Source organism: Chrysemys picta, chromosome 6, assembly GCF_011386835.1.
Source record: "Chrysemys picta bellii isolate R12L10 chromosome 6, ASM1138683v2, whole genome shotgun sequence".
NCBI classification, from domain to species: Eukaryota; Metazoa; Chordata; order Testudines; family Emydidae; genus Chrysemys; species Chrysemys picta.
In genome coordinates, this window is record NC_088796.1 from 95,107,761 (window position 1) to 95,131,652 (window position 23,892).

The 23,892-nt window shown below is 41.7% G+C and overlaps 1 protein-coding gene across 14 annotated transcripts in view; it reads right to left on the minus strand.

Moving 5' to 3' along the window:
- Positions 1–8,245: 8,245 nt before the first annotated feature.
- The window catches only part of TRPM3 (transient receptor potential cation channel subfamily M member 3), a 593,201-nt gene continuing 577,554 nt past the window's right edge, over positions 8,246–23,892 (minus strand). For 11 of the 14 annotated variants that reach the window (XM_005297759.5, XM_005297764.5, XM_008168507.4 and 8 more), the window contains 4 exons: positions 18,840–18,990; positions 17,028–17,227; positions 16,124–16,256; positions 8,246–9,981 (listed from right to left, as the gene is read on the minus strand). In XM_005297759.5, coding sequence (XP_005297816.2) covers positions 8,535–9,981; positions 16,124–16,256; positions 17,028–17,227; positions 18,840–18,990 — 1,931 coding nt within the window. In that variant the 3' untranslated portion in view covers positions 8,246–8,534. The remainder of the gene's footprint in view (positions 9,982–16,123; positions 16,257–17,027; positions 17,228–18,839; positions 18,991–23,892) is intronic. The other 3 variants (XM_065549391.1, XM_065549392.1, XM_024105424.3) reach the window with 1 other exon arrangement.

The window sequence follows — 23,892 nt, forward strand, 5'->3', positions numbered from 1 at the left end:
GTTGCTGAAACCCTCTTCCCAAGGTTCTCTGCTAGGGTTTGTGCCAGCAGAAACCGATATAAAACCCTGGTGTATATAGTCCAATACGTGTTTAATTAAAAAGTGCTTAGGACTTTCCAGCCATAGTGCTGAACTGGCTAAATATGCCTAAGTTTAGAGAAACAAGGTGGGTGAGGTAATAGCTTTTATTGGACCAACGTCTGAGGGTCAGAGCGACAGGTTTGCCTCACCCACCGTGTTGCTCTAATAGTTTGGGACTGACATGGCTACAACTACACTGCATATTCCTAACCTTATAATTCTGCTAAGAAGGCACCTAATGTTGTGCATCTAACTGCTCTTAAGTTGCTTCATTCTCGTGGATGGTTGATACCATTTAAGGTTACAAAGCAGGGGATAAAACACTCTTCACTTTTAAAAAATTGTAGCTTCAAAAATGACATTAAAAACAGTCATGAAATGATCTGGTACCTGAGCTGGGAAGTGTCAGGTATACACATCATTCAGGCACAGTAAATGAGGATACACTGGGTATAGAGATACAGTTTGGTATCATCAACAGACCCTCCCCACCCCACAAATTTAGGCAAACCTACTACATACTTGTTCCTAGGCACACACTGGCAGTAGAAAGCTACAGTATAGGGTTACACAACAAAGGTGAATGGTGCAGCATGGAGTCAGTTAGCTTCATTACCCCATGGTCTTGTGCTTCATGATTAGAAGCAAGTATTTGCTATTTCTGGTAGCATTATATAATCCAATAATAATTATTAATAGTAAATGATACTATTTCATATTGTCAACAATAAATGACCTTTTGCACTGACATAGAGCTTTTCATCTGAAAATCCGAAAACACGTTAAAAGGTGGGTGTGTTATTTTTACAGATGGGGAAACTGAGGCACAGAAATTAAGTAAATTACCTAAAATGCAATAGCAAGTTAGTAGCAAAGCCAGAATTAGAAGCTGTGTGACCTGGCTTCCTGCACTCTGTTATAACCTATTATGGGCATCATACCTCCTGACAGTCTCTGTAATCTGATGGTTTGCTGTGTTGGTCCCAGGATGTTAGAGACATAAGGTGGATGAGGTAATATTGTTTAGAATAATGGATTTAAAAGGGATCCCAAGGGTCATCTAGTCTGCCCCCCCAACAAGACGCAGGATTTCTTGTGTCTAAACCACGCAAGACAGATGGCTATCCAGACTCCTTTTGAAGGCCTCCAGTGAAGACGCTTTCATAACCTCTGCACACAATCTGTTCCATTGTCCTATTGTTCTTCCAATTAGGAAGCTTTTCCTGAGATTTTATCTAAATCTGCCATGCTGTAGTTTGAATCCATTGCCTCTTGTCATGCCCTCGATGGCAAAAGAGAACAACTTTTTTTATGGCAGCCTTTCAAGCAGAGGTGAAAGTAGAAATAGGGACTTACCGATACGGGGCTGGGTTGGGGCCGGCTCTGGCCCCAGGAAGGGGTGGGGCCTCGGGCGGAAGGGGCAGGGATGGGGGGGTCAGAGCCAGCCTCGGCCGCCCTATACCGGTAAGTGCCCTCCCCCTCCCCCGCCGGGGTAGCAGTGGCAGCCGGGGGCTCCGGCAGCAGTTTAAAGGGCCCAGCCGCCGCTACTGCCCCGGGCCCTTTAAACTGCTGCCGGAGCCCCCGGCTGCCGCTGCTACCCCAAGGCTCCAGCAGCACGGCTCCGGGGGCTATTTAAAGGGCCCGGGGCGGTAGAGGCAGGGGAGCCCCAGGCCCTTTAAATAACCCCCCGGAGCTCCACTGCCGCTACCCCAGGGCTCCAGCAGCGGGGCTCTGGCAGCAATTTAAAGGGCCTGGGGCTCCAGCCGCTGCTGGGAGCCCCAGGCCATTTAAATTGCCGCCTGGGGAAGCCGGGCTGCCCCGGTACAGCGCACCAGCTTACTTTCACCTTTGCTTTCAAGTATCTGAAGACTGCTATCATAGTCTCTCTCCCTCCCCGCCCCCTGCCAATCTCCTCTTTTCCAAACTTAACATGCCCAGTTCCTTCAGTCTTTGCTCATAGGGCTTGCATTCCATCCCTTTGATCATCTTTGTTGCTTCCCTCTGGATCCTTTCCAGTTTCTCTACATCCTTTCCACCTTGGTGACCAATGTATTGGCCTGAACTCTGTGTAAGCTTGAAAGCTCATCTCTTTCACTAATAGAAGTTAGTCCAATAGGAGACATTACCTCACTTCTCTTCATTTACTGTTTCTATAATATGTGGGCTATATATAAATCTAGTTCTACCTGTGTCAGGGCACCTAACATAGAGTTTGAACTAATAAAGAACAGCTGGACCTGGTGTCTACTTTTAAAAAATCGAGATGACCGGGAACCAGAAGTGGTTGTGAGAACTATTAAACCAGTCTGATTTTTTTTTAATTGCATCTATAAAATGCTGTGAGGGAGAGTACTTCTGTTTTTAAATTAGTCTTAGCTAGAACTGAAGTAAAACAATCAGATTTTATTTGGAGAAAGGCAGCTGCCACTTGCATCATTGTCCATTGTGATGTTGAAAACAGATGACGGCAAATAAATGCACTGGAAAGCTGTAGAAATGTTTTGAACTACATCCTTTTTTATTGCAAAACATTTGTTACAGAAATTTCAGAAAGTTCTACTGCAGTAACAGCCAACTTCCGCTTTTTCATTATATATCTAACCACACAGTCTAAAAGTGCATTGTGAATCCAGTAGACCTTTTAAAAAGTACTGTTTTCCCTAGTTATATATATATTTGAATAAATCAAAATTCAAAACCTTCATATTTATATGAATTCATTTAAAAATGACATTTTAATGGTTTCCTCCTCCTTTTATAAATGTTTGGTATAACAGTTACAAATGATACCCCAGATACTATATCATGACATAGCTATTAGTACAGTAATATTGCAAACACTGTTCCAGACAGCACTAGCAGCATATAGGCTCTCCTCAAATAAGACAGCTGCAGGGGTGGAAGGAGGACATACCTTTAATACAGGTTACTGTTGTGCACGCATTTTGTCATAGTTCACAGCCATTTCCCCCCACTATCATATAAACAAAAGTTACCATTTTCGACCAGCAACAGGAGCAGCAATATTATAACCAAACATTTTCCTCAAGAGCCTTTTGAAGTAAGAACTTGGTGGAACCTTGTTCAGAATGAAAGTGCAGCAGATAACTAGGTTTCACCGTCTATCTGAACTGAAGTTAGGCAGGCCCAGTGGCTCATTCAGTAGACTGCCCACTGGAAACTTGGTTAAGGACAATGTGTGTAATGGCTAGAAGTGATGTAAAGTTGGAAATTCAGGGACCAATTCTGCTCTCTGTTATTCTGCAGTGAATACACAGTAACTCCACTCATGTAGACTTCCTGCAGATTTACACCAGTGTAACAAAGATCAGAATCTACCCAATAATCTACCTTGGAAAGGGGCAGGATGGAACATGCTATATTGCTCTCCAAAATGCCACTATAGTTGGCTATAAAGCAAAATAACAGTCATGGGAGTGGAGACAATCATTCCTTTCACGTGCAGGGGTAGTGTTGTGATGTATTCATTTATGCCAGAGAGGAAAGAAGGGTAAATTCTAATGTACAGTAATGAAGGAATTCATTAGCTAAATATAACTCCCCGCCATATCCTTTACTTTTGCCCTCCTTCCCTATTTGGAATGTGCTCTTGGTTATGTGAGATTGGTGAGGGAGAACTCATGCTACAATACCCTGAAGCACCTTTCTTAGAAAAAGTATTAACTTAGCTGTCTTATAATAAATGTACGTTAATCTGGAAACATGGTTTTGCTGTCTCAAATGGGCTGATTTGTGCAAAAATGCAAATTTTGTTTTCCTTTTTCTCTTTGTTGTTGGGGGGAGGGGAGAAATTCATAATCATCACAACCCCCACTTTGGAAATCCAAGAATGACCACCTCATATTTTCCTTACTCTTGGTTGTTGAATCCCCTTAAAGTGATAACCTGAGCAAATACAAGAAGAATTTTTTTCTTGTTTTAAACAAACAGTTTAGAGAGATTTTTGATTTTCAGTGAGCTCAGTCCAAATTTGTAAATTGATAGCTTTTGCTTTCGAGAGAACAGGCCTGGTCTCTCCAACTGCAGGAATTAGACCAGTGGTTCTCAACTTATTACACATTGTGGGCCGTATGTGTGGCCCACAATGTGTTACCTGGTCTGCAGGGGCCAGGTGGCAGGGCAGCAGCAGCCAGACCCTTGCTGTGTGGGACCAGGCAGCTGCCCGCCCTGGACCCTGTGGGGCCGGGCGGCTGCCCTGACCCCAGACCCCTGCCATGTGGGGCGGGCCGGCTGCCCAGGACCCCAGAGTTGGCCAGGGGCTCCCGACCCTGCCGCACTGGGCAGTGGGGCAGCCCCGACCCTGGCACGTGGGATGGCCTTTAGCACATAGCTGAGCTGGGCCAGGCCGCAGCTGTGCGCTAATTGGGCTGCATGCGGCCTGCAGGCTGCCTGTTGAGAACCATTGAATTAGACTGATGCCCTGTCCTGTGAATGGCACTTATTTTACTGTATAAGCAGTTGTTCAAACTTGGCAGACATACTTTACTTTTGCATTTTTCAGGTGCCAGACAGTTTCTAAGAAACAAATATTCTACTTCTCTTACAAATATTACATCTCAAGTCACCCCCACCCTAACAAAATCATCCATCCCATCCATATACACAGATTCATTTTCACTAGAAGTCTTTAAATCAATATTAATTATCTGGAGTCTAGAGTGATTTTGCCATGTGGATTAATGAGCCTTTTCTCACTGGTTGTTATGTTTTAGCAATTTGTACCTCACTGCCATTAGTTACCAGACAGGTGTGCCAAGAACAGTAATGAAACACCTTATCTTTTCCAAAGTAGAGAGCTAAATGTCTCAGCACTGATGTAGGTTCACACCTTTGTGTTTAGTACTTCAATTTCTTGACATCTTGAAGTGTAGTTTACAAAAAATTAAAAATCAATTTAGTTTGCTTAAAGATTGAACATAATGTAAAAGTCCAAAAACTTGATTTTTTTAAATTCCTAACTGGATTCATCATTACAGGCAGGCAATAATAAAATGTTAAGCCTCATAGTAGTCCCAAGAAATTTATGGAACAATGCATGCATTTTCATTGACACAAAAAGAAGACTCGACTTTAAGGAAGAGAAACTAGTTCAGTCATATCACGTTGTTGTGAAAGAATAATATGCTATAATCCAATATCTAGGACAAGGGTACACCCAACTATAGAATAGCATCACTTAAACTGGAAACAACAGATTACTATATGAAAATATTTATAAAATACTGTACACTGCTTCCTTAATTGGCCAGCATATGTAAACAAACAGCTAAGTCAACTGAGTTTCAAAATATTGTTTAAAGTTCATTTATCTTATCTTTTGCATAACATGCCAGTTCATCTTTCACACTATCACAACTCACCAATCACAGCTCACAGTGGCTCATTAGAGACTTATACATCAGCTCATACAAACATTTACAGTGGCGCTGTACAGAAGGACGTGTGAAACATACAGCAGTTACAGATTGTGACCAAAAATGCATAATCCATATGTATGCTAACAACTTGGATAGTGGAATTTAATGTTCAATGCAACATGTGCTATTTTATTGAATGTTACAGATTTAAAAGTATGACTTTATAATGTAATGTTAAAGCTGCCCTGTAACATTCACTATATGATCACATGTCAAAACCATACTGGATTATACATGGGATATATATATAATAAGATATCATTCAATACATAATATATCATATGGCACAAGCTATAGTTATAAGATGATGAAGGTTGAGTTATTTTTTTATCTCCACTAAAGAAGTTATAACCTGTACCATTCAGTGTTGAGAGGGGGGCAAAATTCTCACCCCACTGACGATAACAAGTGAAGATAAACAAAATACTCTACCAGCCATCATAATACATGCTATAGAAACCTTATTTTAGGTAAATGGGAAACATTCAGGAACAGTTTTGACATTATGGAATTATACTTTTTTATAGTGGAATTTATATATAATGGCAGTTAAAGGAGGTAACTAAAGTGTCCTGGTTCACCACGTCTGGAGTTTATGCTCCAGGTCAATAAAGTACTGTATTCTAATTATTTTACAGCTCCTGGATTGGGAAACCCCTTTACCCCAACAAACTAACAATGATTCACCCAGAGGGGTTCTCCACACTTCGAACTAATAAAGTGATGGGGAGGGGGGTGTCTCAAATTAATTCTTCTTGTACATGCTAATCATATTGATGAAGGTGGAAAAGTCTATGAATAGTTTCAGAAAACATCCTTAAATTAAAAAAGCAATAAAGAAAAAGGCTGATTTAGAGAAACCTTAGGAACAGACTGATACAAAACTTGGCACATTTGAAGCAGACTGTTAAACAAAAATGGCATTGTCCTGGGAAAGCTATTGTTTAACAATCAGCCCATCACAAGCACACTTTGTAATTCACTGAGTGACAGGTCAGAAATTGTACCCTTGATCAGTGACACGACAGAAAAGCAGTACATGGACCTCAAGGCAATCGAGTAAACACAGTATGTGGATCAAGCTGAGTCTAGCTCACAGAAGGACTGATTTAAAGTAGGGAAAGAAAATAATTTGTGCACTAACAAATAACACATTTTGTGTTTTAAAGTCAACATGTTGCATTTGTTTATTTCACCAACTTTCCACAAAGTGAGTCATTGCTCACAATTTTTCCCACTCTCTTTGCCTCTTCTCGCAGGTCAGATATTTAATTTTGAGGTAGGGCTTTGTTGCCTATCACTCAGATACCCCTGGGATGAATGCCTAGAGATAAATTAGGCTGAGACTTTCAAAGATGCCTCTTCATTTGCATGGCCAACTCCCACTAAAATTAATGGGCATGTGATGCCCCACAGGTAACTCTGAAAATCCCACCCATGTTAACATTAATAATAAAGGACCTGGATCCACATGTATGGTAATTTTTTTAGAGGCTGTTTTATTTTTTAAACGAATGGTCACAGCATTTGCTTCCAAACGTCTCAAGATTTAGCTTCCCCCCTCTAAAATGATGTGAAATTGTGATCAAATTATACTTTTAAGGCTCTATTATATGACCAAGAGATGGCTATCATAGAGGTATGAAACACCTTATTAACATAATGAACAAGGTTTTGCACTCAGATGCGTAGGAAATATTACTGCTGACTTCATTTGGGGTCCCATATACACAATTGAGGGCAGAATTTTTATTAAAATGCATGTTGTGGTTTGTTCTATCTTGCTGTTTAATGGAAGCATACTTGCAACTGATGACTTTTGCTGTTAACACATATCGGCTTTCACTTTGGTGCTTTAGCTTACCTCTAAAATCTTTTTTATTGTTTTGAGATACTCTGCCAAGAGCATTTTCCATTAAACAATGGTCATCTGAAATCAGACTGCTTGAGAAACTTTGTATGGTATGTTTTGAGTGTTTAGATACAACTGTCTCAATAAGTAAAATGTTAATGCTTGTGTTGGGTGAATGATGTGAAAAATCAGCAGCTTGACGGTAGCATAGTAAGAAGAACATGGTAGCAATTTGGGAGGGTGGATAACAATTAATGCAAGAAATGGAAATGTTGCAGAGACTAGTGAAAATATAATATCACTCCTGCTCTGCTTTGAGCATCTCAGCCCATTATTCTTACTGTTCCATGACATCATTTAATTTAGTGACAATATATTGATGACAAATGTGGTAAAAAAATAAATATATACTATTCCACTTAATTACATTCATCCTGAGCTTGGCTCAACTGCACCACAATGCCTGTTTAGTACAGGAAACCACCTGACAATTTTTTTTTTTACATAAATTCTTCCTTCATTTACATTGCAATACAAAAGGCAGTTCTTTTTCCTTTCCCATCTTGAAAATATAAACATTTTGTGGCACTAGAATTCAATACAAAAAGAGACAGGTGAACTATACGATTGTTGCCTTGTTTATCTTTACAATGATCAGTTGCAGAAGTGGGGGAGCTTTAGGATTTGCTTACAGCTCATTTCTATAGACTACAATGATGCTCTTCCTCAGTCATTGCAATGATGGAACTGATGTAAAAAGAAATCAGTTTAGAGTGTCTCATTTGTATGCTTTTCTTTTTGCCAATTTAGCCTTGTGTCCTAGAAATTCATGAATAATTACCAGAAATCCTAGGATGTCTTCTAGTAAAAGGTAGATTTCTGAACCTACTCAAGGCTTCGTGAGGGTGTTTTTTTCTTTTCTTTCTTTTTTTTTTTAATTTAAGTGTTTATAAAGCTTTCCTCCCTCCCTCTTTCCTTAAGTGCAAATATCAACTCGGTCAGGATCCAGTAACTCAGTGTGCGACAATGAGATTAACGAAGTGCTAACCTGACCAGTGACAGACTCTGACTTTAGTTGACATATCACGTTGTGAGGTTATTTTATTTTGCTAAGGAAAATGGACTGGAAAGCAGATGACTCTTAGACCTCCTGTTATGCATGTCTAGCTGTGCTTGCTTTCAAAGCTAGGGAAAGCGCCTGTTCTAGACAGTCTTCTCATAGACAAGTTATCTCCTCTACTCTCCGGCCTGGATGACTTACTCCTCTGGAATGGATTTCGTGGGCCTGTTGTGTTACGCTGTCTATCAAGTTTATCACTGATAGAATAGCTTTTCCTTGTGTGTGCATACAACATGCTGGACTCATCTGCTGAGTAACTGTTGGCCCTCTCTATTTTTGGAAGCGGTATGTTGTTGGACAGTGTTCTTGCTGTGCTGCTCTCTTGAGGAGATAAGGAAGCCCCCTTTTTGTCTTTGGCCTCAATATCCTCATTGTCAGAGCTTGGGTGACTTAGCTCTGCTTCTCTCTCCGGGTGGCAGCATCCCAAGTCCTCCACTTTGTCTCCATGAATTCCAGGAAAACTGGATCTTTCTGCAATATTCTGGGGAGCGCTGACACACCTGGTGTCTATGCAGTCTGTAATACTTGTGTACTCTGCTGTTTTGACTGGCACCCCAAGGCTGCTGAAATAGCTCCGAGAAGGAGAGAACATAAAACTATGAGACTTCACGATTGGGGTTTCCTCCAGAATAAATGGGGTAGTAGCAAGATAGCGACTGCTTTTAGATCGCTCTAAGGTCTGATACAAAGGAGGGTCTGAATCCCAGAGGTTTTGGCTATCTGTGATATGTGAATAGTCTGAAGAAAACACTCTTGTTTCCATTGTAGAGGTTTCCTCACAATCAATGCTCCTGCCAGAAATTCTGTCACTGGGAATACTGCTAATATACACACTGTTTGCTAGAACAGAAGAGGCTATTTGAGCCTGCAGAGATGGGTCTCCGGTACCAAGTATATTAATTGAACTGTCGAGAGGTTCTATACCAGAATGCAACTCATCCATGGCAGAAACATAAATATCTATGCAAGACGAAGGCCTTCTGGAGTCTGGGGCAATTGACAAAGTGCTTGTAGGGGCTAACGGTACTTTTGCTTCTTTTGATACAGAGTGTGAGCTACTCGCTCGATGCAGGCTCACAGACTTTTCTTTAAAAATATTTTCCAACCTTTCTAACCCACATTTGTCTTTCATATTCACTGCATAAAAAGAGTGGCTTCGCAGGCGGGGCGTGACAGTAGGAGAGGTTGGGGATATTGACTCCTCTCCTGCAGGATCTATACTCTCTTGAAGCTTGTAAGTGTTCCCTTCCTGGCTATTGAAGCTGCTCTGTCTCACAATGTAGGCTGCATCTGTGCAGTCTGAGGAGGTTCTAGATCGTATCTTGGTAGTTTCCCCTCTCTCTATGCCAGTCAGCTTGTCTAAGGCTGCAGCCATTCGTCCTATCATATCCTCCAGCTGAGCAAGCCTGACATCTACAGTCTGAAGGGAAGCCTTCATACAATGTTCTCGTTCGTTCACCTCCTCCAGGCGCATGGCCATGTTCTCTACCCTTCAAAAGAAGAATGCATGGGTTATATGCAGGGGAGTGATTATTGGTGTCCATTTATTAACCTGCCAAAATGTATGGGAACAAATGGGGCTTAAAAAGTCCAGGCCAAATCCTCTGTTCTATTCTAATTTTTATACCACCCCATCTGCTGTAAAGCACAGTTAAGGATGGATTAAGTGGCCAAAATGATTTCCCTTTTATAGGAAACTGCAGTAATGGTGTAGAACCAGAATAACCAGTTCTATGCTACCCACTTGTAGGCCTTGATGTAGGGTGATGGCAGGAGGAATGAGGTGGTGCTCTGCTTTGGCAAGCCCCAGCTGCCAGAACTGCTGCTTTGGGTGCTGTTGCAGATGGGCAAAAGTTAGGGGCAGAGATGAGGTTGCTATAAATTGTGCCATAGGCCAAACTGGGATATGGCTGGCTCCTGGATTAAGGCTGTGGGTGTGAAAGTGGACTACAACCAACTTTTGCCCCTGTCCCTCCTTGGGTTTTTGCTAAGTAGAATTTATACAGGTCTAAGGATCTAGTCTAATTGCTTTGCAGTTTATTTTTAGATGATGAGATAAAATGACTGTTTTATCAGTTATCTTTAAATACTTTAGATTCAATACAATAGACCCATACACAGGCGCTGACTTCCCCTCTGCCCGGTGGGTGCTCGACCCCTTTAGCCCCACCCCTGCCCTGCCCACTTCCCCGCTCCCATTCCACCCCCTTCCCCCAAGTCCCCGCCCCTGCCCCACCTCCTCCCCTGAGTGCGCCGTGTCCCCGCTCCTCCCCCTCCCTCCCGGAAAGTCCTAAGCGCCGCCAAACAGATGTTAGGCAGTGGAGCGGTGGGAAGCACTGGGAGGGTAGGGGAGGAGTGGGGACGCGGCATGTTGGGGAAGGAGGGAGAAGGAGGTGAGAGCTTGGCTGCCGGTGGGTGCGGAGCATCCACTAATTTTTCCCCAGGGGTGCTCCAGCCCCGGAGCACCCCCGGAGTCGGCATCTGTGGATCCATAGAAATTAGAGGTGGAAAACACTGCATAAATGGGGTGTGGATTGCACCCCAGTTTAATGGGCATGCAGAGTGGGCAAAATTTTAGTTTCAGAAGTCTTATCTGAAAGAGTAACACACAGTAAACTGTTGTTCAGTACTATATAGACTTGGAAAGATGAATGGCTAAATAAACACTGCTGAGATTTGAAGCTGTGGTTTGGAGGAACATCACTCTTCCCAAGTTGTTTTTTGACCACTAAACCACCACTTCTAGTCAAAGGAAACAAAAACGTTTGGAGAAAAAGGCCTAACCCACTTCAAGCACAAGATATAATCTCATAATAGAGAATATTCAAGCTACCAATTCCTATTGGAATCTGGGAGAATTTTGCCATATAATTTAATTTAACAATTTAACAAAAAGTTCTGGTTTTAAAATGCAAGTTTTACATACTTCTTAGCCCATGACAATGCACTAGCTCACATTCAACCTTTAAAATAACTGTTCTATGATGACATATCTAACTTTGAAATTTAGGGATACAGAAGGTACTGAACAAGTGGAAATTCTGATCCCATTGAGGTCAACGGGATTTTTGCCATTGATTTTAATGGAAGGCTCTGGAATGAAGCATGCAATTAGAGTCAGTTTGTAGACAGCCAGTGTATGGTAAGGCGGAGTGAGTTGTGCCTCTTTGTTTTAGGGAGTAGCCTGGTGTTTTTCTCTCGATTGTTTAGGTTCTTGTGTGTTATTGTTCTGAATTCTAGGAAATAATAGTGTTACGTTGCAGCCTTCCAGCAAGAGTATTTATGTTTTTGTATAATTTCTCTGTGTGTATGCTGATGCATAACAGTAGGGACCATGTCTGAATACATATTTGTGCACCAGTTAATACATTCTGGTCCCAATCTTGATTGAAGCCTTTGGATGCTACAGTCAGAGACAATGCGTGTGGGGGGGAGCACATGCCCTCCCCCCAGATTTCTGCTTTCTATTTAGCTAACTGCCTGGAGTCACTGGCTCAAGCCACCTGGTGTTGCTGCTCACCTTCCCAAATGTTCCTCTGCTCCCCCCAGGGGGTGGGGTGCACCACAGTTTTAAAACGTCTATTTTAGATCCAGAGGCAAGGCGTGGGATGGTCACATGTTGCCCTCCCCCCATCAGCAGTCATGCGGGGCCTCTGGTTACAGTAATAATTAATTTTAAATATTTTGAGAAGAAAGATAGCCCAGTAGTTAAGGATTCAGCTTGGGATGTGGGACGCCATGCGTCAAGTTCCTACGCTTTCTGTGGGACCTTGGGCAAATCATTTAAGGACAGATTTTTAAAAATAATCTTTGGAAGTTAGGTGATACTTTCAACAAGCTAAACCTAATAGCTTAAGCACTATTAAGGTATGATCCTCATCTTTTTGGAGTCAATGGCAGGTTTTTCCATTGGCTTCAAGACAGGACTTGACTGTTAATTAGGAAGGAATATTTTCAGGGTGGACTGATATGATGGCTGCATATAGTTTAAGAAAAATAATTTAACCTTATGTAAATATATAATGCTATGCTGATTGAAATGAGCTGCTGACCGTAATATATTGTTTATGAAAGAAGGATTCCAAAGAGAATGGGTTGTAACTCTTCTACAACAGAAAGTCCATGTAAAAATATATCAATCCCACCTTGCTCTCCCCCATGGTCTCCAGGAGATTGAACAAGGCTTGCCTTTCTAGTTAGCATAATGAGAAGAACCACCTTACAGCTTGTGTTATTTTTCATTTTCATCTCCTGAAGTGTGTATTATTAACACATAGATACTATTGTGATGAATGCCTACTAAGTAGGTAGATAGATACTTTTCTAAGTTATTTGACTGGTGTGCCCCATGAACATTTGGGATTACTAAAATCTTGTTTTATGTTTTTTTTCATGTTCAGTTTTTCATTATAGGATGCTATGACAAACTGGTCAGAGTAGGAAAGATTCTACACACAGACCAAGTTTGAACTCCTTTGTGGTGTGTTTTATTGTAAATCAGAATACTAAATATAAAGCATGTCCACTCAAACACAAATGCCAGAGGGCTTTCCCCTCAGCCACAGCCTAAGGTAAAGGTGTAAGTTGTTGCTTGATTCAGAGAAGGCTGAAGCAAAAGACCAAGGCTCTGATCCAGGAAACACTTAAGCACATGTATAACTCCCACCCCAGTTCTTTTCTCAATTTCTTCTCTCTTCCTAGAGATTGTTTCCCCTGATTCTCACTGCAAGACTCAGTCCTGCTCTCACATTCCCCCACCAACTCCTCACAATGCATCTTCTCTTATAGTATTGTTGAGGAAGTTCGTTCATTCATTCCCCATAACTAGCCTGCCTGCACCTATGACATGTAACTATTGTCTTTTCTCAAGCTAGGCCACAGAACAGACTGTGTAAACCCAAAATGTTCAATAGGATGTTTAAGAAGCAAAGGCATCAATCCTGAATGAGGTGTACAGCACACGTGAGCAATGATGCTCAACAGAGTCTGACTGGGGCCTGATCCTGAGCCATCTAGCCTATGTGCAAGTCAGGACAGCAGATCTGACTTACACCACTAGCATACAGTCCTGTAGGGATTTTACACCACTGTAGGACTGGGCATAGCAGAGTTCTGCTGTGTCACTCATATGCCCCCCTCCCCCTCACGCGAGGGGTTGGAGAGGGAGGAGTGGTTTATTCAGGAGGTGGTAGAGCTGCCTTCTTTCTGCTTCTTGCTGGGAGAGAGTTCCCTAACTCAGGAGGAATTTTCCACAGGCCTCTCTGGCTGATTCACGTCCACTTTATGGCACACAAAGTAGATTTAGTGGACTCGACAACCTTGCCTATAATTTAAGTTTTTAATGGATGTAATGCTCTATGTATTCTGCTACAGAATGATGATCAGGTACTGTGATAGAAAAGTGAGAGGGTGTGTAAGAACATACAGCTTCTGTGTCCTGCCACTTATTAACGATTTCTAATGAGATGGTCCTGAATTATGTAGCTTTGATCTGGAGTGAGTTTTGAACATTCCTCAGTTTGGGGAAAGAGTAGAGGGATTAGATTTATGTTTCTGGGTCAGAACAATTGGATAGAGTCTGGGTCCAGATCCAAACTTTCCCAGCCATATTGAACACAGGGAATGGGCTGGGGCAGATCTGTGGTTCTAGTTCAAAAAGTGTCTTTTATCTAAGATACTACAATAACTGGGGCTATATAAGTATCTAGGCACCTCAAATCTTTAATGTATTTATCCTCACAACACCCCTGTGAGGAAGAAAATTTACAGATGGGGAATTGAGGCACAGAAAAGCTAAGTGACTCGCGAAAAAGTCACAAAAGAAAGTCTGTGGCAGAGCTGAGATGAAACCTGGGTCTTCCATGTGCTATGTTAGTCCCTAACCACTGGACTATCCTTCCTCTTTAATGTACTTTCATAAAAGTGTGTTGTTTTAGAATACAGTTCTCAGCCAGGAATGCAGATGGTTAAGGGGATATATGATATGCTAATCCTGTTCTTAGCTGGATTTAGTTTCAAAACTAAAATAAAACTAAAATATGTTTCTATGCTGGTATAAAGCACTTTTTTAACCTGGTTGCATCAGATGTAGTGCTGTGAGGATGCAGCATAAGGGGAAGAGAGTTTCTTCTTGAAATGAATTCACAACCATCACTCTCTTTGTCTCTTTAAGAAAAGCTTAACCAAAAGGAATTAAAGAGTTTTCATTGGCTCATATGAATTAGTTATGAATAGACTGACTGGATGTTGGCCTGAAATATTTATTGAGAACAATGCCTTGAGTCAATAGACATGATCTGTGATGGGGAGCTCAAACCTAACTAAATTGCTCAGATACAGTGGTTATGAGGGCTACATAAACACCCATTTAAACAGAGAGAGAAGAGAGAGATCTGAGAACTATGTTGGGAATTTGCCAGGAACCTGAGGCTGCACAGAATTTACATAAAATGGAGTTGATTGCAGTTACCTTCATCTTTAATACAGAGAGAGTGAGTCCATAAACTCTATGGGTGAAATTCTGTAAATGGCAAAACTCCCATTCCACTCCACAGGTCCAGACATCCAGTGCTCTTGACCACTCTAAGTGGGCTATGCCTCAGAGCTAAAGTTACAGGTTGCCTTAAAGAACCTAATAGCCATATTGGGCCTCCAGGTTATATTTTGACCACCTGTGTTCCAGGGCTATGATTTTAATAACTCGGATATAAGAAGAATGCATGGATTTGTTATTTTCTAGCTGAGCTGGTTAAATGTTTCATAGTTTCAAAATCTGGATGAAAATTTGTAGTAAAAAAATTTGAACGTTTTCCAACCAGCTGCATTTTCTAGGCTGTGAAGAATAATTTAAAAAGTAGCCTCAAGCAGTTCCCTTACCAAGGAGAGGAAGAAAGAGTAGCACTGGTAACAGGAACACATTTAAAGATACCTACTATATAGAACACGGGTGGGCAAACTTTATGGCCTGAGGGCCACATCTGGGTATGGAAATTGTATGGCGGACCATGAATGCTCATGAAATTGGGGTTGGGGTGCAGGAGTGGGTGAGGAGTTTGGGGTGTAGGAGGGTGCTCTAGGCTGGGACAGAGGGGTTCAGAGTGCGGGAGGGGGCTCTAGGCTGGGGCAGGGGATTTGGGCATGGTGGGGAGGTGAGGGCTTCAGCTGGAGGTGCAGGCTCTGGGGATGAGGAGTTTGGGGTGCAGGAGGGTGCTCTGGGCTGGGGCTGAGTGGTTCGGAGGGCAGGAAGGGGATCAGGGCAGGGGCATAGGGGGTTGGGGCCCGGGAGGAGGTCAGGGGTGCAGGCTCCAGGTGGCGCTTACCTCAAGCAGCTCCCGGAAGCAGCAGCATGTCCCGCCTCCAGCTTTGCGTGCTGTCCTGTCAGCCGGCCAATGGGAACTGTGGGGGTGGCGCTTGGGGCGAGGGAAGTGTGTGGAGCCCCCTGGCTGCCCCTACACATAGGAGCCGGAGAGGGACATGCCGCTGCTTCCAGTAACCGTGTGGATTGTTTGCTGACCCCACTGCCCAGCGGTAGCTCAAGGGTCGGATTAAATTGGCTGGTGGGACGGGTGTGGCCCACAGTCCATAGTTTACCCACTCCCGATATAGAATGAACCAAACCAAACCAAAAATCACCTTTCAGAAGTGACGCGGATTCTTTCATCATTGGAAGAATTGAATCTATCATCCTTTTCTCTAAAATATTCTTCTATGCACTGCTCCTCAAAGTCATGCACTTTTTTTAGTTCATCTTCAGTTATGAACAGTTCTGTGGGGAATGACAGAAGGAATGTGACACTGACAAAGCACAAATTTATAAGAAACAAAATCCTGATTTTTATTATTGTAGACTGTTGGCAAAACTATCAAAAGCAGTCTCCAAGGCTGTATCTACATCATACACTTATATGAGAATCAGCTACTAAATGAGCGCACTCAGCCATCAGTCAGGCAGGTAAATATTGTGCACACAAAACTATTGTTGTGAATTTTAGCAGTTGGATGAATGTCACTTTGAAAATGTAGTCCTATCTTTTTTACAAAATCATTATTAGGGTTTAATGAACTAGTTAAAACAAGGAAATAAGGCCTGGACCTTAGCCAAATTTGAACCATTTTTTACTTGGGAAAAGTTTGGGTAAGTTCTCCTATTTCTAACATCTCCCAAACAAAGATCCTTAATTTTACTTAAATTCTTAGCATCTCTGCCTGGTCAGGTGCTGTTTTCAAGACTTTCAAGTCTCAGGGTTCCCTGTTGTCAAGTGGAAGGAAGAAGGGCATGTTTGTATATTGAGCAGTGGTAAGGGAGAGGGGAAAATTGAACACATTGTGTTGGTTTTCTCTAAGGGTGGGAGATGCACTGATAAAATTAAATGATTAATTTCAGTTAGTGTTTGTGTGCGTACGTAGTTGTTTCTCACTGAAAAGGTTATTGTAGAGCTGAGTTCAGTTTACATGCCCTGCAAACTCTAAGGACCACCAAATGAATTTGAAAGTCATGCTTTTTATCTACAGGTGTGAGCTGGTTGAACTAACTTACTTAGTCCATAGTCTCTCTCATCTTGGTCACTTTCATGTTTCCGCCATCTGCAGCAGAGATGTTGAAAAATCATAGTCATGTGGCTGAAAACAATCATAGGAGGTGGTAGGACTGGCCTTTCATGAAATGTCATGATTAATTGATACCTCTGAAATTTCCACACTTGGTTGGATATAGATTTGACTTCAAAAAATGTGTTGCTAAAAGAAAAGAGGGGGAGAGGGGAAAAGGAAAATAAAGTGAGATTGAAACCATCCTTGGGTATTTCCCCACATGATAATACTGTACCTAGTTAGACAGATTTCACATAGTGTCAAAGGCCGTCATAAAACACAGGACAAGATTAACTGTTATCTCCTCAAGAAAGCACAATGCCTGTACCAGTAGTTTCAATGATATGCTGGTTATGAATGACAGAATATCAATACTTAACACTTCACAAGCAGTTAGGCTCATGAGGTGGGTAAGTATTATTATCCACATTTTATGTATGGATAAAATGAGGCAATGAAGGATTAAGTGTACATATGCCATAGTTGAGATTAGAACGCAGAACTTCCTTGCTCTCAGTCCAAATGGATCTCTGTAGTTTGGATACCATAAATTCTAAAGAACTGTACAGCCACCACATACCCTGGAGACGGGGCTGGACCTACACCAAATAGCGCCCAAGGTGAGGAGTGTCTTCAGTGCCCACCCCCATTTGTTACACTTTTGAATACCTTATTTTTTATTGCATTTGTAGCCCATTTCATGATTTTGATGCACGATTTGCATGCATGATTTATCCCTATCATAGAAGAGGATAAATTTGTATGCTAGGATCTATAAAACTGTATTTTATTCATGTCATATATAAGCCAATTAAAAAAATGTATTTCCTCTAAGCTTATAGAAACTTTTTAATTTTAAGAATAACTGCAATGTACTAACATTAATACCTGAAACATTTTACTTCATTCTATTTTCTCTTTTGTTGCTAACAACAAAAACAGCACCCCAAGCCCAGCGTCCCCCAAGCCCGACATCCCAAGGCAGTCACCTGAGTCGCCTGCCCCTAAATCCAGCCCTGCCTGGAGACAATCTATTCTGTCACTCTCACACATAATAAATCTCCCCTGAAACTGATTCCAAACCCCAGTCTACAGCACAACAGTCTGCAAAGGCCTCCATGCTGGCCAAATCATCATAGTGACCCAAGGAACTTTGGATGGAATACAGGGATCCCATGGGTTCATCAAAAGCATGTCATATAAGGTCTCTAAGGGTACGTCTACACTTACTTCCTGGTTCGGTGGCAGGCAATCGATCTTCTGGGATCGATTTATCGCGTCTTGTCTAGACGCGATAAATCGATCCCGGATCGATCCTGGAAGTGCTCGCCGTCGACGCTGGTACTCCAGCTCGGCGAGAGGAGTACGCGGCATCGACGGGGGAGCCTGCCTGCCGCGTCTGGACCCGCGGTAAGTTCGAACTAAGGTACTTCGAATTCAGCTACGTTATTAACGTAGCTGAATTTGCGTACCTTAGTCCGAAGTGGGGGGTTAGTGTGGACCAGGCCTAATTAAAGCCTGTATCACACTGGTCATCATAACCATTGCAAAATGTATGTATGGATGTTGTATAAGGAGTTGTGTGTATATACTGTACTTAAAATTATGTCCTTAAGGTCTGTGATTAGGGACTGGTCACCAGAAAGGTGAAAAGTAGGTTTTCTTTCAAGTGATGGCGAGCGCCTCAAAACCCAAGGGATCTCAGGGAAACATCACAATCATAACTCCCTGAATCCACATGCATCAGTGTGCCACTCACTTAAAAACAGCAATGAGGAGGTTCACCAAAAGGATATTTGCAACCAAGAGGTAGCATGCCATGATGGCTGGAACGATCCATGCTCCTGTCTTGCAGGGGGGCAGCTGGATTATTTTGCCATCCTCTCTGGTTTCATTCTGGCCGCAGGGAGCTGGGAAGAAACAGTATAAAACAAACAAATGAGAATGAAACCTACAAAAGCATTTAAATATTTATGAAGAAGGTTTCTCCACCCCCCCCCCCAAAAAAAAAACTTCCAAAGCAAAGTGGGATGATGCTTCCCCAAGAGGTTTATTATGCACTTGCCTCATGCTGTGATCAAACACTTGTCAAATTCACTACAGATTATACAAGCTACTGCTCTTGATATTGAACGCTCTTCTGTTAGCAGCATCACGATTTTCCCTGAGAAATTTCAGGAAGTCTATATGGTTTGAGTGATTTTAGTTGCAACTGCCTGTCCCTCATTGACCTGTCAAGCTGCTTCTGAAATAGTGCTATGTACTGGTGGTAATTAGAGGTTTTCATGTGAAGTGAACAAAATGCTTATTCCTATGAGCTAACATTTATTTTCTATTGGGAATAAATATTTAGGCTTTTGCTAATTGATAGAAGGGACTGCAAATCAATAACACAAAGGTAATATATGAAATTATTTGGCCACTGCAGTACACAAGAATCTAAGAACCACCGTGGAAAATGTTTGTAATGACTCTGCTATAAAGGACTTTTGGCTGCCTGCCTAGAATAATGCAGGAAACAATCAAGTATTTATTGCACCAGGTATAGAAACATGGAGGCAGTGGAGCTGCCCCCTGTTTATTTTTTGAACGATTTAGATTCAAATACACTCTGTACTAATTTTTTGGAAGTAGGGGGAGGAGGGATAAAATATTACTTTTTAAGTTCTCTGACAATATTTTGGCCAGAGACTCCCATTTATAAGTGTGAGTTCAGTTAATAACTCTGGTTGGCCTTTTGGTCTCAAGTGATCTATATAGTCTGTCTAACCCATTGCCTTATTCATAGCACCCTGCCTTATTCAGATCAGCTTTTAATGATGACAATGTCAAAAAATAAGTGTCCAAAATATGATAGCGGCCACATTATTTTGATCCATTTAATACTGTAGTATTTGGTAAGGGTGCTTTTTGAAAATCATCAGCAAGAGAAATGAAATGCAGAGTAGCCTTTTGTGAAGACCAGGTTCCTTATTTACACGACATGCCTGCTGTCTACCTACCAAGGTTGGCTTTGGCAGCCATGTTTTAAAAGGTGCGTTAGCTGTCAGGGAAAAAGCATGTAATGTCAGAGCTCCTTCTTTGTTTTTGGTTCCTTGAGCAACTTAAAAGTGGTGAGCCTGGTAACATGTGGTGGTCCCTGTTGCCTGACCCGTTTCTTGCTGGCATGTAACTTTCTTATACCTTAAGATTCATCCTGAGTAAGCATCTTTTTGGGTTCTTCAAGGAAACCACTGAAGAAGTGGCTTACATATACCCCTTCAAAGACACAATGGACATTATCGATAACCTTCCATCATTCACTCCATTAAGGTGGGATTTTTCAAAAGTACTCAGCATTGGCCTAACATTGCTCCTAGTGAAGTCAATGGAGTTTTACCACTGACTTCAGTGGGAGCAAAGTTAGGCAAATACCGAGTGCTTCTGAAAATCCCCCCCCCCCCAAATCAACAAATCTGTGATGTACAAATCTAGTATTATTTCTTTTCAAAATGTTTACTCTGGGCCTGATCCAAAGCCCACTGGAGTCAATTGTGGATGATATTGTGGTGTTAGTCATGTGGTATCAAGTAGCCCTGAGGCCTTGTTTATTTTTGGGCAGTATGTGAAGATGTTATGCTATTAAATCTGTAGTTGATGCAGTTGTATGGGAGAGGTGAATGTTTGGCTTACTATCCCACGGTAAAATATACAACCACCACCCACAGACAAGGCATTACATTGCCAGAACAAGCAATACCCCATACACCAATAACACCCTTCTGTAAAGGCTGTGCTGTGCTTGTGGGCATGTGCATATGCTAATGATCATTATTAGTCTTCCTCACATACAGGGGGGAAAAAAACCCCTCTCTCTCTGGGATGAATTCAAAGAGAATAATTCTTCAAACAACATGCTATTTACAGATCTTTTCAATTAGCTGCTTATTTAATGTTTCCTTTAGCTTTTCAAACTGTAGTTTCATGTCGGCATCAAGGGCTCTGCCTTGAGACTTGTGGAGGATTTTCTGTGAAGTGCTGATTGGTCTCAGCCTCCATTCAACAGAGGTTGAGGGCACCCAGCACTTACCAGGATCAGGAAATAAACAAAGTGCTTTTAAAATTCTGGTGTGTGGGGCAGCATTGATTTATGTGCATGCATTGATTTCAAGCTACGATAGTCCAGCAGGATACAAAGCCTAATTCATAACTTGGCCCTATAAAGACTCCAGATCAGTAACAGAATAAACACATATAATCAGTTGATATAGCACATGAAGGATGCTGAGGAATAGCTGCGGAGGAAGAATAATCTCTCTTTCTCACACTGACAGAAATTTCTCAAAAGCGTATTTCGTACCATACATCAGGGAAATCAAAAGCTTAGCCCAAACTCTGGCTACATTTATCCTATTTTTCTAATTAAAAAAAAAAAAGGATTTTCAACTAAAAACAATCCAGCTTTAAATATCTAGACAAAGAGGATTTCTCCAGTCTCCTTTAATAAAGACTGCCTCTCTCAGAGGATTTAGAATGCCATTAATGCAGCCCTGTCAGTTTATGCCATACAGTACGATGGACAATTAGACTTAGCATGACAACAGCTCTCCAACCCCTTTCATGCCACAGGAATTGCACATACATGGGTGTTTGGTTTTCTCCATACAGGTTTCCAAAGGCTTCCTGCCTATGCCTGTTGTGTTGGAGTCAGCTGCCTTTAAGTGACAACTCAATATAAATTGTGTGTGGCACTCTACGGGCAGCTAACCTGCTATAATCAAGCATACCTCTCAACCTTAAGATCTGCCTGAAACAATTAAATTGTGTGACAAATGACCCAAATATGGAACACCTGTGTTTTGTTGCACATCACACCAGAATTGACTGTTTACAATGTTTTAAACTATACAATTGTTGTTTAAGGATTATTTTTTATTGCTTCCTAAATAAACCCAGTTGTTTAAAAAGAAAACAAGAAAAACAGAAATTCTACCGTATACAACCATAAGAATCCTGCCACATGAACCCTGACCCTTCAGATCACCAGCACAGCCCTCTACCACTTGAACAAGGCCATTTAGGGATCTGGGGCAAAAATCTGTCTGGGGATTGGTCCTGCTTTGAGCAGGGGGTTGGACTAGATGACCTCCTGAGGTCCCTTCCAACCCTGACATTCTATGACTCTATGAGTTCTATGTGGGCCAGCTTTGGGGGCAAAGTGACACACTGTCAATAAATTACACGACTATTTGCTAGACAACAGTAGGATGGTGGGGGATCAGAATTAATTGATTCTGTTCTTGCCCCTGGGAGAGAAGCATGGTTTAGTGGTTGAAGACGGGCTAGCCAAGTACATAGATTTGGTATGTTCATTCTGAAAGGCAGCACAGTTCAGCCTTGGGTCTATCGTCATATAGACCTGAGTTTTATTCCTAGTTCTACTGGGTGTGATCTTGTCCAAATCTCAGTTAACTTATTTGTGAGACGGGGATAATGATACTTGTCTCCCTCTTAGGTAGGCTAAGGGAGAGGTCTGAGGACATGCTCAATAATAATGGCTATGAAGTGCACAGAAATATGAACAGCAGGCAGTGCAAGAGATAACCTTAGAACTCATGGTCTCCTAGCTCCCAGTCCAGTGCAGCCTCCCCTAAGCCAAAGGTCATTTTTCTTGTCTCTGATGCATGGACCATCACCTGCTTTAGTGTTGCTGTGGAATAGAGGGTGTTTCGCTTGAAATGTGGAATGTACCACAAAATCTGAGCTGCTTGAGAAGTCTGTAATCACATACTTACAAATAGCAAGCATAACACCCAGTGCTTCAATTTGTGGTCTGAAATGTCCAATCTATGTGACAGAGATATCTGCAGCAACACAATGAGAAGTGCAGGGCGAGTGTAAGCATATGCTACAAAAACACACCCTAGGGATAGTGAGAAGCATGGAGGCACAGGTGAAATGATTCCAGTACCACAGAACTCTCTTGCTGTGAAACACAGAGTAATCTGTGACTAGGTGCTCTACACTGCATGACTGTGTTTAAAAGAGATTATATTAAAATAAAATTAACACAATTAGCATTCTCTTTAGACAATAAATATACATGCTCATGCTGGCATAAGAAAACATCAGAGTTCTATTTGGCCATTTAAAAATAGATTTTGATAAATGCATTTATTTTGTATCATTTAAGGCAGAATTAGATCACAATGACAAACATTTTCAAAACAGGGTTCAGAGTGGTAACTGTATCAGCAAAAACAATGAGGGTTTTAGCCCACGAAATCTTATGCCTAAATAATTCGTTAGTCTCTAAGGTGCCACAAGAACTCCACGCTGTATTTTCAAAACAGAGTTACAATGTTTGCTTCAGATTGTGTGCTTACATTTGTGCACGCTGTGGCCCTGATTCAGCATAGTACTTAAGCATGTTAAGTGTTTTGCTGATTCAAGACCTTTTACTACAATTGCATGTGTACACTAGGTGACTGCACATACACATGACTAGTTGGATACCTTGGTACCAATTAAATGAAGGTAGGACATTGAGCATAGATGTCAGAGCTATGCTTTTAACAATTTGGCTCTTCAGGGCCCAGCTCCAATTTCAGTTACACATGTGCAACTTCACTAAATTTTAGGACATTGGAAACTGACATCTGTAGAAACAGTTATTTTTTGCATCCTTTGTTTCTTCTTTCATAATCCCCTCCTATGCTTATTTTCCCTTTCCATGTTCACTTTTGCAGCTTCCTGTACAAGCCTTTCCTCCTCGCTCCCCAGCCCTTCCTCTTTCCTGGCCAGCTCATCATACGAGAGCAAACAGCTGTAAC